The sequence below is a fragment of the Scyliorhinus canicula genome, chromosome 1 (genome assembly GCF_902713615.1).
Source record: "Scyliorhinus canicula chromosome 1, sScyCan1.1, whole genome shotgun sequence".
NCBI lineage: Eukaryota > Metazoa > Chordata > Chondrichthyes > Carcharhiniformes > Scyliorhinidae > Scyliorhinus > Scyliorhinus canicula.
The window spans coordinates 25,116,971-25,130,985 of record NC_052146.1 but is presented as its reverse complement, the minus strand read 5'-3'; the positions used below and the strand labels follow the sequence as shown (position 1 = coordinate 25,130,985).

At 41.0% G+C, this 14,015-nt stretch overlaps 1 protein-coding gene across 3 annotated transcripts in view; it reads right to left on the bottom strand.

Annotated features, from left to right (window-relative positions):
• The window catches only part of smtnb (smoothelin b), a 563,126-nt gene that overhangs the window by 107,764 nt on the left and 441,347 nt on the right, over positions 1-14,015 (bottom strand). For all 3 annotated transcript variants that reach the window (XR_005457667.1, XM_038774843.1, XM_038774931.1), the window contains exon 11: positions 1,050-1,217. Coding sequence is in view for 2 of the 3 variants with exons in the window: in XM_038774843.1 (XP_038630771.1) it covers positions 1,050-1,217 (168 nt within the window). In the remaining variant the exon portion in view is untranslated. The remainder of the gene's footprint in view (positions 1-1,049; positions 1,218-14,015) is intronic.

Genomic DNA, 14,015 nt, shown 5'->3' with positions numbered 1-14,015 from the left:
GCCTGAGGGTGATGTTGTTCCCTTATTTTCAAACAGTAAATATTGAAAAGACATTTGAATAATTTGAGGTAGTCGTCTTTTTGCTCAATGGTTTGATTCTGAAGTCAAAGTTTAGGTTAGCATTTTGCTTTCGACCACAGAGACAGATCTTCAGCTGTTCCCTCGTACTTAATGTAGTTGAAGAATAGGCTCACAGGTGTGACATATGTGTGACATATATGAAAAGTCACTCACAAACTATCCCATCATGGCAAAATATAATTAATCAATTCCTCTTACCTATTCTGAACTGTCCATCATGGGACAAGATTTTTGGGGTTGGTGGGGTTTCTCATATCCCCACCAATCGCAGCAACCCCGCAGCCGTTTTCCTTCAAGGAAGGTTAATTGGCTATAGTGGAGCTTCCGTCCCCTTCTTGGTTGGAAAATCTACCCAGAGAGCTACCGATCAGATTCACGGCAGCTCTGTAGTCCCAACAGCATCAGTGGCTAGGACTGGGAATACAAGCAATCCTCAGTCAGACCACAAAAAGGGTGATGGGGGAGGTGTTGCTCATGGGGGCGGGGATGCTGTTTCTAATGGCAGGGAGGGAAATGAGGCCAAGGCAGATGTGGAGAGGAAGGTGGGAGTCTTGATGGGGAAGCCAGGGGGAGAGGGCCGCCATGAAGGGCACACTTTAGTCGTGGGGTGGTGTTGGGGGGGGGGGGGGGGGGGGGTCATGTGATATGGCAAGGAGGCCTTGGAGGGAGTTGCCTCCTTGTCATCCTTCCAACACCCAAGAAGGGTGACCTGCTAAGTCTTCCCCGCTCCAAGATCCCTCCGCCGGCCTCAAAATTGAGGCAGGCAGCAAGTCATTCTTAAGTGGCTAATTATGGGGGCCATAAAAAAAACATCCCCCCCCCCCCCCCCTTAAAACTGTGGATAGGTCTGGGATTAGTAGAGGGCAGCAGGAAAGTCACCTGTGGAATTTTGTGAGCTGCCCCCATCTGCAAACATTCTGGTTGGAACCATAAAAGTCTGACCATGGTGTTTATAATGGACACCATACCATTTTATCCAGGACCTCTTCATCTTCAATAGCACTCAAATCCTCCAAACTGGGTTTGTTTTTTTCCTCTTTTAGATTCTTCTTTTCCTTCTCCATACCATTGGGTAAAATAACCTCAAACTTCTGTAGTGGTTGGGCTGCTGCGTTCATCACTGGCTCAGTGTCCATCTGCAAAGACAAACAGGTTCCATTTACTTCATTTGGCTGGTCCAAAGCTTGGTGCATTTCAAGTTCAATAACCTGGATAGAAAATGCCTTTCAGCAGAGAACTCCATCATCAGAATTCCCTGGGAAAGCTGAGCATTGACGAAGAATTATAATAATCGCTAATAATTTTTTTTCATTTATTTCTGTTGAATTTTTAAATGTATAGTAAAATTCCAACTTATTCCACAGCATAACTTTAAAACTATTCAGTATATGCACAGCAAACAAAAGTCTTATAAAGCCAAACAGAACTACGAGTATAAGAATGTTTTGTTCATTATAATTCTCTGCAACTGGTTGAAAACACTTGGGGTTAGATGGTAGGATGAATAAGAAGCAAATTGAAAGATTTTTCTTCAAATCCCAGCAATAATCATGGTAAGGTTAATAAATGAAACCCTAAAGCCTGAAAATCGCTGTACTACAAGTGATGTTATAGTAATGCTTGATCAAATCTCCTCACTGTTATTTCAACAAAAGCTTTCACAACCCTTTTATATTAAGTGGGTTAAAACTTCAGAAAAAACAGTAGACGGACTGATTAAAAATCATGGTAGCTTGCTCACATAGATTTCCTGGTTGAATCTTCTCACATTAACCAAAGCTAACTTAGTTTAATAAAAGTGGGTATGCCAACCAGAAGAAACTGTATCCAGGTCAAAAATAAGGATCAAATAAAAATTTGTATTTTCTCCCCATTTCCATAATTACTCCAACTCAAAATATCTTTTCCAATAGTGTGGTTATCACTCCACAAATCACTCAGCCACAATGACAGGGAACTTATATTTATTGATCTCAGCACAAATGCAAAATATTGTTTTTAAGCAGCAAGGATGCCCAATGAGTATAAAACTAGAAAGAGTAGATTTAAAGTAGATTCAAATGGTCATTTGCAGTGATTATAGAACATTTGATTTTATTTCTTATCCCACCATTGACTATCATTTTTATCTACAAATTAGAACAATATTTACTTCAAGAATTTAATATTGAATACAAACAGTACCACAAAAAGCATCTTTTGAGACCATGCACATCATGCACTTAAATATCAGCATGTCCCTTTCTCAATTCTTGTCAGCCTTGCTGCCAGTCTTAAAATAGACAACAAAAATACAAGGGGCACTTATAAAGTAAACTGAAACTTTTGTTTGGCTTAGTTCATTGTAGCGATGCAGGCAGCTGCTTTGCTCTACATCACATCTGCGTCAACACTGACACCAAAAATACCCGACTAATTCATACCACCAGCATTATTTTTCAGTAATTACACTAGATATGTTTGTAGCAGTTTCAACACAATTGCTTATTCTTCAGTGAACGTGTAGCTTTACAGCAACGTCAAGGAGTGCATTGTCTTTCAACTTCTACCAGGACGAGCCCTTGATGGGCTTCACAAGATAATAATTATTGTATAATAAGCCACCATGATTCTGAAACAGTAATATTATCATGGTATCAAAGTTATAAATCACTATAGCAGTTTATGAAAAATTTTTAAACATTCAATTGGATACTTGATTAGAAGGTAGTATTCCAATATACTCTTTACAGCCAAGTCTCATTATCCTCCACCATTTTAGTAAATAAACTGTGCTACATTTTGCCAAAATGTGCAAGTGCGCCTGCTAAATTAGCTGAGCTTTGCGCAAGCTATGGTACGGACACCACATATAGTTTTGTATCCCTAGGTTAGAAAAAGCTAGATGGATGGGCTCTTTACTTAAGACTGCCAGTCAACAAACTCTGTTGGAAATAGTGGTGTGTGTACTTCATATGAGAAGATTAAGCTGAACACTGGAGCGCTGTGGTAAAATATCTTGCTGATATTCACTGTCTTGGCAGGGACATGAATAACTTCATTGCAGTGTTAATGTAAGCCTACTTGTGATAATAAAGAGTATTAAATTAAGAAAACCAATTTGCAGAACATCCCAGAAGCATTCATTGCCTGTAGAACTTTACTGCAGAAAAAGTCACTACTTTCAGAATAGACAGCAGATAAATAATGAGAAAAAGAGCTGAAGAAAACACGATTTCTTTAAAAAAACTACCATTGTAGAAGAAAAAGTGATTGTTCGTTTTCAAAATCATACCGCCTATGCTCTCCTATAGACCTGTTATTTATTCACGACATTGTCCTTGTCTGGTCAGACAAAACAGATATACTTTACAAGTATATAATACTAGATTGATATTATAAGCATTTAACAACAGTTGATGTATACAGGAGCCTCATAAACATTGGTACTTCACACAAGTTGTCAATTATTCAATCCGTAGTTTGTTCTCTCAGTTTGGATTTTGGGGCACACGACTTATGGACTGAAATTATAACCGAGTATCCAAATTTAATTATGAAAACAGAATTGAATAATGCTCTTATTAAAATTAAATTACTACCAATTTACAGTGAACATTTAACGGTGAATTCCTCATTATTGAGCCCATAAGGAGCAATGGAATGTACCTTAATCATCCATGGAAACTGGTACCACAGTAAAAGTGGCTAAACTTCATCTGCTTGTTTTCCACATATTCTTGCAATAACTTTTTTAATCAAATGCATTCATTTGAACTCAGCTACAGGAAAACCACTCAATCAGTCTCACAATTCCAATTGTTCTTAAATATGCAGTCAGTTTGACGTCAGACGCCAGATCGAAGTGGCAAAAAACACAGCACCTTCTTTGGTTTAAAGGTTTCCAATTGGTCTCTGAATCAAAGTCAAGTTGAGCTGACTATTTACACTAACTGAATCTACTGTTTTCTAAATTTCATCAAAACCCATCCATCAACTAAACCCCAGTATAGCTGGATTCTTGAGGCAACTGCTTCTCATTTCCAAGATGATATTCCAACATAGATACCAAGCTCTTCAAACGGGTGAGAATATTTTACTGTTCTTCAAAATACATTCTACTCTATTTTTGGTTACCAGGAACACAAGGATCATCTATCTACAGGGAACAGGAGGCTCTTAGAACAGATATTACACAGTGAGAGCAGGTAGCCAATGTAATTAATTACAGCAGTTTAGCTCCAAGTATGATCCTAGACAAAATGAAATGAAAATCACTTATTGTCACGAGTAGGCTTCAATGAAGTTACTGTGAAAAGACCCTAGTCACCACATTCTGGCGCCTGTTCGGGGAGGCTGGTACGGGAATTGAACCGTGCTGCTGGCCTGCCTGGGTCTGCTTTAAAAGTCAGCGATTTAGCCCAGTGTGCAAAACTAGATGGAGTGTCCATTGAACAAGGAATTTAATGATTCAACACAGGAATCACCAAGTGCTAACAACAGAACCTCATACCATTCAATTCAAACCATCCTACTACATTCAGTCACCTAACAACAATGTTTTATCAAACACATCTCAAATTTTGCATTCATTACATCACATTATCCTTGCACATTTAACACTGCTGAAATTCTCATGTCTACATCTCACAGCTTGCATGCACACTGGCAGGTACACCAGCCAAACAGCCTGAATCACACAGTGATGTACTTCCCTTGATCTTGCAGGACAATGGGGACCAGATGGAACGGCACTTGTGGAGATCTCTAAGGGGATCGGAGGCCCCCAGCTGCATTCCCTTTGGCAAGGTGGTGCCCAGGCACTACTAATGCCACCTGGTACCCTGGTGGTGCAAGTCTGGCACTGCCATGGTGCCCAGGTCACACTGCCAGCTGGCAGGGACATTGCCAGGTTGGCACTACCAAGGTGCGAAGCTGGTGTTTTCTGCGCACGTACAATCGGGCCGGGGTTGCCCTCCTTGGGTGTTGGGGGATATGTGGGGGGTCCGGAGGGACCTTCCCATGTTGCGATTGGGGTGGGGGGAGGTCAGGTTTTCTTTTGTGGGCCTCAGAGATCTCTCCTAAAACGGGGAGTTCTGGCGAGAGAGCTCCCCATTGTATAAAAGGGGGCGATGTGCGGCCTCCGTCGCGCGTTCCCCCTTTAGGCTTGTTATTCAAAGTGAGTCGTATTGGATAGCCATGTATTTCTCGGCATTGCAAGTGTTGGGAAACACGCGGTTAAACGTGCTCGCTCGGGAACTTTGTTCCCTTTTGGTAAGATAGCGCCCTATGTTCCTACATAATTTCCCTTCTCACAGCCCACTTTCCTTTCATTGCACAAGCTCTTCTGGTTAACTGAAAATGATGTAAACATGGACCTATTACTCTTTCCCCCTTTCTTCACTGCAGTACCACCTATGTACCATTCTCCTTTCAGATACCCAAGAACTCCAATCCAGCCATTGGAGACGCGGACCATGAAGGGCAAGAGGAACAAGGTACTGAATTTAAAATCAATCTCACACTCACAGCCACTAGCTCAAATACTGGCACATACTTGAGATGAAACATAGAAGAGGGGTTTTGCACATGGTGAGTCACCAGGTAGGAGTGGCCTACAGCCAAGGAAGCAGAAAAGGATAACACAAACGGCAGTAACCTGGAGCACCAGGTCACAGACGTGTTCTGCTGCAGAGGACTCGGATGAGGACTCAGATGGGGAACCAGAAAAAGGCTGATGGATATGTGCAATGAAAATCTTGGTGTCTGCCAGAATGTCTGCTGTCACTGTTATGTTCTTCTTATCTTTGACGTAAGCATACCAATTATAGACAAATATCAGTGAAACAATAATGTGGTTTCTTAATTTGAAGTTAAGATTATGCGGAGTTAAATGGGAGACCATGTGCCATACAAATGTCTACTGTTATGGGCCAGGGTTTAGAGAACCCCAAAGTGTAGCATGGAGTTCACCTGACCCACAACTTTTAATAGATTGCGGTATGGGGAGCACATGACCCACTTTACAGGGGTGGTACAGCAGAAATGGAAAAGTATTTTTTAAAGCAAAACAAAGTTTATTTTATGAACTCAAGTTAACCTTTTTAAAACATACAGTGAACATCTTAGCAACCATTAATTCAAATGCAACCACCAAAGAATACAACACTAAATAATCCTTGAAGCTTTCCTTTTAACATCCATACGACTTAAAAACACATTTTAACAGAAGCACATTAGGTTTACATTCACTACTGAGAACATTTATAATTCTGAATTCACCAAATGATCAAGAGATAGTCTTTTGATGGCAGAGAGAACAGCAGTACACCTGCTTGGTCTGGCTTCAGCTCCAACACTGAACACAAAATGAAAACACCCTGCAGCCTGCTCAAAAACAGAAGTAAAAAGCTGACAGACAGCCCAGCTCCACCCACTCTCTGACATCACTGCAAGAATAAACACCCATTTCTTAAAGGTACTCTCACTACAGATACTTATATACACACCCATTTATAAACACCCATTTCTTAAAGGTACTCTCACATGACACTACACTTTTTTTAAAGACTGACTACAAAACAGGGAATAATACATCATATCTTGCTAGCAGATTAAAATCCATTCCTTGCTTGTCAACCTCTTAGAATGGTCATTATCAAGAAGCATGGAGGAGTCCAGGATCAACGTTGTTTATAGGCTCTGTGCAGAGCTTGGAGCTCAACCGTTCTAGCATGGAAGTGGTGGGCAACTTTATGCGAACATTATTAAAAATTTTTTTTAGAGTACCCAATTCTTTTTTTATTCCAATTAAGGGGCAATTTAGTCTGGCCAATCCACCTACCCTGCGCATCTTGGGGTTGTGGGGATGAGACCCACGCAGACACGGGGAGAACGTGCAAACTTCACATGGATGAACATTTACAGTCATGAACATGGTGCAGCTTCTAATGGTCAATGTCTCATCACCACTATAGCATAGGCAGAAACCATCCTATGTCTGAGTGCTGCAGTGGTAGGTCAAACACTGTGGACTTGATTTTCTGGCTGTCTTGCGCCTGGCAGCGATCCCACTATTTCCGATGTAAGGTAGGGGAGCCCAAAAAATAGTTTTGCGGCAGGCGCCAATGCTCCCGACACACAGGATGTGATGCAATATGGATCACACCCAATCAGTATATTTAAATGAGTCGTTAAACTCATTTAAATATGTGCAGCCAATTTGGGGCCGGAGTATCCCGACTCCCAGGATTCCCTGGCTCCACTGCCTCATTATTATTAATGTACATAGTTACCTATACGACCACAGACCAGCAGGTGGCGATAGAGATCCAGAATGTGGCTCCACAGATCCGGCAGTTGGTAGTAAGTCATACTAGAGGTCAGTCGCATTAGAAGTAACTCCATGAGAATTCTTTTTTTTAATAATATAAATTTAGAGTGCCCAATTCATTGTTTCCAATTAAGGGGCAATTTAGCGTGGCCAATCCACCTACCGTGCACATCTTTGGGTTGAGGGGGCGAAACCCACGCAAACACGGGGAGAATGTGCAAACTCCACACAGACAGTGACCCAGAGCCGGAATCGAACCTGGGACCTCGGCGCCGTGAGGCAGCAATCCTAACCACTGCGCCATCGTGCTGCCCTACTCCAGGAGAATTCACTTATTCGTTACCGTTTGTATTATAGTTCGTTAGTTATCCTTCCACGTGTTCATTTTGTTAATACACTGTCTTGCTAGTCAAAGAACTAGATGTTCTGTGTGCATTATTACCACGGCCACAACACAGAACATAACATGGTACCAGGTACACGAACAACTGAAGATAACTATGGAGAAGACGGGATGAAACAGACTGAAGAAAGAAAAAAACGAAATTCTTATACCTACCTGGCAAACTACTGGCAACTGGAACTCAATGCATGGAAAGACTGCAAAGTTAGAGATGGAAGGTCTGAAGGCACCTCACCAGCTTCAAGTCACCAGTAATGTAGATGAGAATTTGGGTGTTTTTAAACAGCAATTCAAACTTTGTGTTGCAGCCCTTGGTCTGCAGTCACAGCCTGACGAGAGGCTTATTCTGTTGCTGCTCACGGTAGCAGGTCCTCAAGCCATCAAAATTTATATTACCTTCGTGTTTGACAGCGAAGCAGAAAGCAAAATCTTCAATGAAGTAATTAAATACTTCGATCGGCATTGCTCCCCAAAAAAACATGAAATGTTCAAGCGGTATATCTTTTGCACGCATACTCAGAAGGCAGGCAAAACTTTCCATAGTTTTCTAACCGACTTGCGGTTGAAGGCGCAGTTGTGCAATTTTAGTACTTTAAAGTCATTGATGATCCACGATCAAATAGTTTTTGGGATATTAAATAATAAGGTATACGAGAGACTATTGAGGGAAGAAGAGTTTCAGCAAGAAAATGCTATCAAGATTTGTCATGCTCTACATCGTGGTGAATTTTCGCGCCCTTTTCAAGGAGAAAATACTCTTGGTATTGATTTGTTGATTGCTGATGAACAAGGTACATTTCAATCGTGATTTCTAGAGTTAGATCCTTTTGCCGAAGTAATCTTCCTCTAAGCTGTTCATCAGATATGTCAAAGACTATTTGGTTCCTAGTTATGTAATCATTCAGTGCGGAGAAATTGCAGGATTGTGCTAGCAGTCTCAGATCAGTAACACAACTGTTAAAAGGTTCACCCTTGTTTTGCAATTTCTTTTCAAATATAAAACGCTCAAACGTTTGATTAGTTTGGATTTTACAATGGTTATCAAATTTTGCAAGAATTACACCAAACTTTGTTTTATCTTGATCCATCGTGTACTGGAAGGAATTATAGATCTCAATGCCATGTGGACCAGCCATAGATAGTAGCAGAGCAATTTTACGAGCATCGGTAGTATTATTCAAATCGGAAACTTACAAATAAATTTGGAATTGCTGCTTCAACAAACGCCAGTTTACATTTAGGCTACCGATGATCCTTAGATGTCGAGGAGCTTGAGCTTTATCTATTGATCCTGGATTCGCCTACGTTTTGCAGTCTGAGATTGATGTTTCGTAAGTCGAACAGCTTCTTCGTTTTTTTCTTTTTTTACTAGAATATGCTAGCTAGTTTCTGTAGTGGACACCTGGTACAATGTTATATCACTCTTTGGTAATATATTGTTACTCTTTGCTGTGTGATTCTGAAGAAACCACCAATCTTTAACTTAAAGCAAAACTGATATATTGAATAACGATTGATTAATATCGAGTTTGCACACTCCACAGAACTCTAACTAGTAATCAAGTAATCTATATTAAAGTAATAACTAATTTAAACTACGCATGCTGCGTCTATTTAATATTAACTATGCTGTGATCTATCTCTCTTAAACTCTACTGTCTAGAAACCCCTAGTAAGAGATACCCAAGATCCTCTGAGTTCTCATACTTATAGTGGGAACTAGTGGTGCCCTCTAGTGGTTGTGTTACACTGAGATGTTTAACCCTTTACATGTCTACATATGTACATAGCTGTAGAGGGGAAATTAATGAGTTGCCAACTTAGAAGCATGCTGAGAAATGCTTGACTATAGTTCAACACTGCTTTTGAATGAAAATAAGTAGGTTAGGTAACATAAATGAAATACTGCTAATTATTCTGATCTCGGCCGTATTATGAAAACACATTGTCCTCCGAAAGATAACAAAATGTGTACTGAGTTGTTTTTAGCCAAGGGCAAGAACATACGTACTACGTATTTCATCTTACGTACTTTCCAATGTCTGTATAATATAAACATGCCTGTTTACTTCAAGCTGTTATTTCAGACTATAAAGAAATGCATTCTTCAATCGAATCTCAGAGTGCAGTGCACTGGCTTTGCAGCTGGAACACTTTTTCTCCGCAAATATATTTGCGTAAATAAATTTCCTTAAATCGAACCTTGAGGAATTTGTCTTTATTATAATTTCCACAACAAATTGCCGTAGTCGTTGCAGTTCGCCTAATTTAACAGGATGTGAACCCCAAAACGATTCTCTAAACAGGACTCTCTCAGCTGAGAGAGTGCAATAGGACGACCCCAGCTGAAAGGGAGGTCTGCTGCTCGGCAGCCTTAATTACTGGTCAGTAACTCATGCTAGAATGAGATATCTTAATTAATAAATTAACGATAGCTGCATGGGAAGAAAAAAGGTGCCTTAGACACTAAAATTTAAAAGAAAAAGACTTCGAGGTTCGTGAAAGGATAAACACCGGTGTGCGCACCTGTAGTATTTGTAAATGATTTCCGCAGTCATTGTTATTGTTAAATATATGTTCTAAAGTATTTTGCAGATGGAACGATGAGCAATAAACCCGACGCCCCCTCACAGGTCGTCCCGAAGCCTCAGTAAAGACATCCGGAGCAAGAAAGAAGGTGAACTCCTTAAAGAGGACAGATAAGGGAGTCAAAATGAGTAAGAAAATGAAAAGAAACAATCGGAAAGCAACGGAATGAAGTAGGAAAACCTATATGTCCCGCCTCGAAATCTAATGAAGTTGACCCCCTCTCGAAACAAAAAACAGGGGAGTAAAAGTAAATAGAAGATTAAGTTAAAAGCATAACAGATGGGTTCCTGTAGAAAAAGGGAATTCAGATTTTTCTGTGGCCGTGAGATAAGGCTACCGGTTAACTGTGATATTTGTGAGCTGTGAGAATCTGTGTATTTTGTTTAACCAATTAATTTTAGTCAAAGCATGAAGTGCTAGGTGGGTTGTATTTTTTATCGTCTGTCATTGTGATTCAGAGATTATAACTTAAGTGATTTTTGTTGAGATTTCTCTAATGAACTGAAACATATGGAAATTAAAATCAGTTTAAAAGAAATAAATGGCCTTTTTAAATAAAAGTAATTGAATATGAATAAGTTTTTAGATTACATAAAAAGACGTAAATGGCATCATTCCAAGCTCTCCGCCCCTTAGGTTCTGCAGGAAACATTAACCATTTCAGCAGGCAGTTGACTTTTCTGAATTGACAAAGAAAAATATACGTCTCTGAGAATAGCTAATGCCTATAAACTCAATCATTGGAAATTTACTTAAATGTGTGATATTTGCCCCCTCCCAGGGGATGTTTTGCTGCTTCTAAAATACTCTTATAATGCATCTTGGCCAGCTTTGAAGGATGGGATTGCAGTCCCACCCGGCATAAATGGGGGCTGGGTTCCCAATAATGATAATCATTTGAATGAAGGAAATGAGTCCCTCGAACACTGGTTAGCAAATAGAGGGAAAGAGGCTATCATGCAAGGGGCCAAGAAGCATTTAACCCCCAGGAAGGATAAACCCCACCGCGCGACACCTACCTTATTAGGCAGACAGACACTCTGCAAATTAGGAGCGATAATATATTGCATTGATAATGAAACGTTTATGGAACTGTCTCAAGTACGAGCCTGCGCCCGATTGCTCTGTGTCTGTGTTGTTTGCTGGCAGCTGAACATTAACACTTACAGTGCCACTGTTAAAAAAAAAATTTTAAACTGCAGGAAGTCTTACAAAAGATTAATGAACCTTGGGCACAGCTATTAAAACACCGGATAGAGTCCAGACGAGAGAATATAGTGACCTATTTCACGGTGTGTTATGCTTGTGAGGATGAGCATGCATATAATTTACAAACACAAAGTCACTTAGGAAAGCAGACCTCATTGCAGATCACTTTTTTATTTTTCGGTGTTGTGGGATTAGGAATGTTAGGACAGTTGACCCATAGTCAGAGGGACCTTTTTTGGATGGGTTTAACTTCAGAACCCCATTTAACATTGACCATAAGACATCCCGCTAAGGCAAAGCAAATAGGAGAAGTGATCAAAGAGGCCAAAGGAAAAAGTAATACATGGGATTTATATTGAAATTGCCTGATAGAATTTTATGGCAAACAGGAGGGTAAAGTGACCTGGAAAGAGGAGCAATGGCCCGCTACATTTGAAAGACAACAACCTCCCCGAGAGAGCCATCATTTACTCCCTTCATTCCTGGTCCAGCTACTGGCACTTCTATGGGCCCAACATAAAAATCATGTTGGAAAAGTACATTCCGCCCCAGCGTATAGGGTGCAGTTACAGAAGAACGTTGCCCTGCCCTGCTTAAAACTATACAGGTTGGCATCAGAAGCAGAAAAAGGGATAGAGGGAGTGATCAATGCACTATTACAGCAAGGGGTGCTCAAGAGAACACAAAGCCCCTGTGACACCCCTATACTCCCCATTCCAAAGTCAGGAGGACGCAACGAGTGGTGGTTTGTGCAAGATCTTAGAGCCATCAATAAAATTGTTATCACTACTGATCCATTGGTGACAGACACAAATGTCATTTTGTCTTCTATACCACCAACAACGAATACTTTCTCAGCCTTTTTCTCCATACCATTGCACCCAGAAAGTCAATATCTATTTGCCTTTACATATCAGAATTAACAGTATTAAAAGAGACTTGGACTAGTGCCAGTTGTCTGCAGGTTCAACATTCTTTCAATATGGTGACGATTTATTGATAGCATCAGAGGGAGGGGCTAGTTTGTCAACAGAATACCCTTTCGTTATTATCACACCTGGCAGAAAGAGGGCATAGGGTCTCAATGGACAAACTGCAATTCTGTCAGGAGACAGTTCAGTATTTGGGATTTCAGCTGCAGCAAGGACAGCGGAGGCTTGGGTCTGAAAGCGTACAGGCTGTAGCAAGGGTTCCAACTCCGTGCACGGAAAAGGAGACACTTACCTTCCTCTGCATGGTGGGCTATTACAGGCAATGGATACTGGATTATAGAAAGATGGACGCAGTACTGCGCAAGGCTACCCTACAGGACGCCTCTTCAGTTGTTACCTGGATCCCAGAGGGAGCAAGCATTTCGTAATTTGAAACAAGCCATGATTAGCGCCCCTGCCTTGGGACTTCTTAATTTCAGCAAGCTCTTTATGTGAATGAAGCAGGGGGATTTGCAACAGGGGTCCTGGTGCAAGAGCATTGAGGAGGGAAAAGACCCCTTGCCTATTACTCGGTGGCCCTACGTGCTGTGGTAAAGGGTATGCCAAATTACTTAAGAGCAGTAGCAGCCATAGTAGAAAAAAATTAGTTTTGCTGCTGCTTAATTCATCCGCAAAGCAGCATTTTACTGCAGCTCGACACACTGGGTACGAAGTAATCCTCTCTGAAACCAACTTTACCTACAAGCGAGCGCCAGCTGTAAACCCTGCAACATTTTTGCCCGCGCCCTCAGAAGCAGAACATATGTATGATCATGACTGTTTAGAATTGGGCAGCACGGTGGTGCAGTGAGTAGCAGTGCTGCCTCAAGGCGCCGAGGTCCCAGGTTTAATCCCGGCTCTGGGTCACTGTCCGTGTGGAGTTTGCACATTCTCCCCGTGTTTGCGTGGGTTTCGCCCCCACAACCCAAAAATGTGCAGGGTAGGTGGATTGGCCATGCTAAATTGCCCCTTAATTGGAAAAAAATAATTGGGTACTCTAAATTTATAAAAAGAAAAAAAATGACTGTTTAGAATTGGTTGAAGCCACCACAACCCCTCGAACTGATTTATTGAGTCACCCACCAGAAAATCCAGACATCATCTTTTTCACCAATGGGTCAGCAAACCAACCAAATGATATGACCCTCCTGGCCGGTATGCAATTGTAATTCCATTCAAGATAGTGGAAGCTTTTGCTCTGCCTTCGGGAACATCTGCTCAAGCGGCCGAATAGTTTGCCCTATTCTCACTAAAAATAAAACAGTCAATATTTATACTGATTCCCAATCCGCTTTTGGAGTAGTACATGATTTTGGCCAATTATGGAAAAACAGGGGATTCAAAACTTCCTCCGGCCAACCTATAAAACATTCTAAATTGGTTTTAAATTTACTAGATGCTGTTCAGCTGCCCAGCAAAGTAGCCGTTTTAAAGTGTGAAGTGCATACTA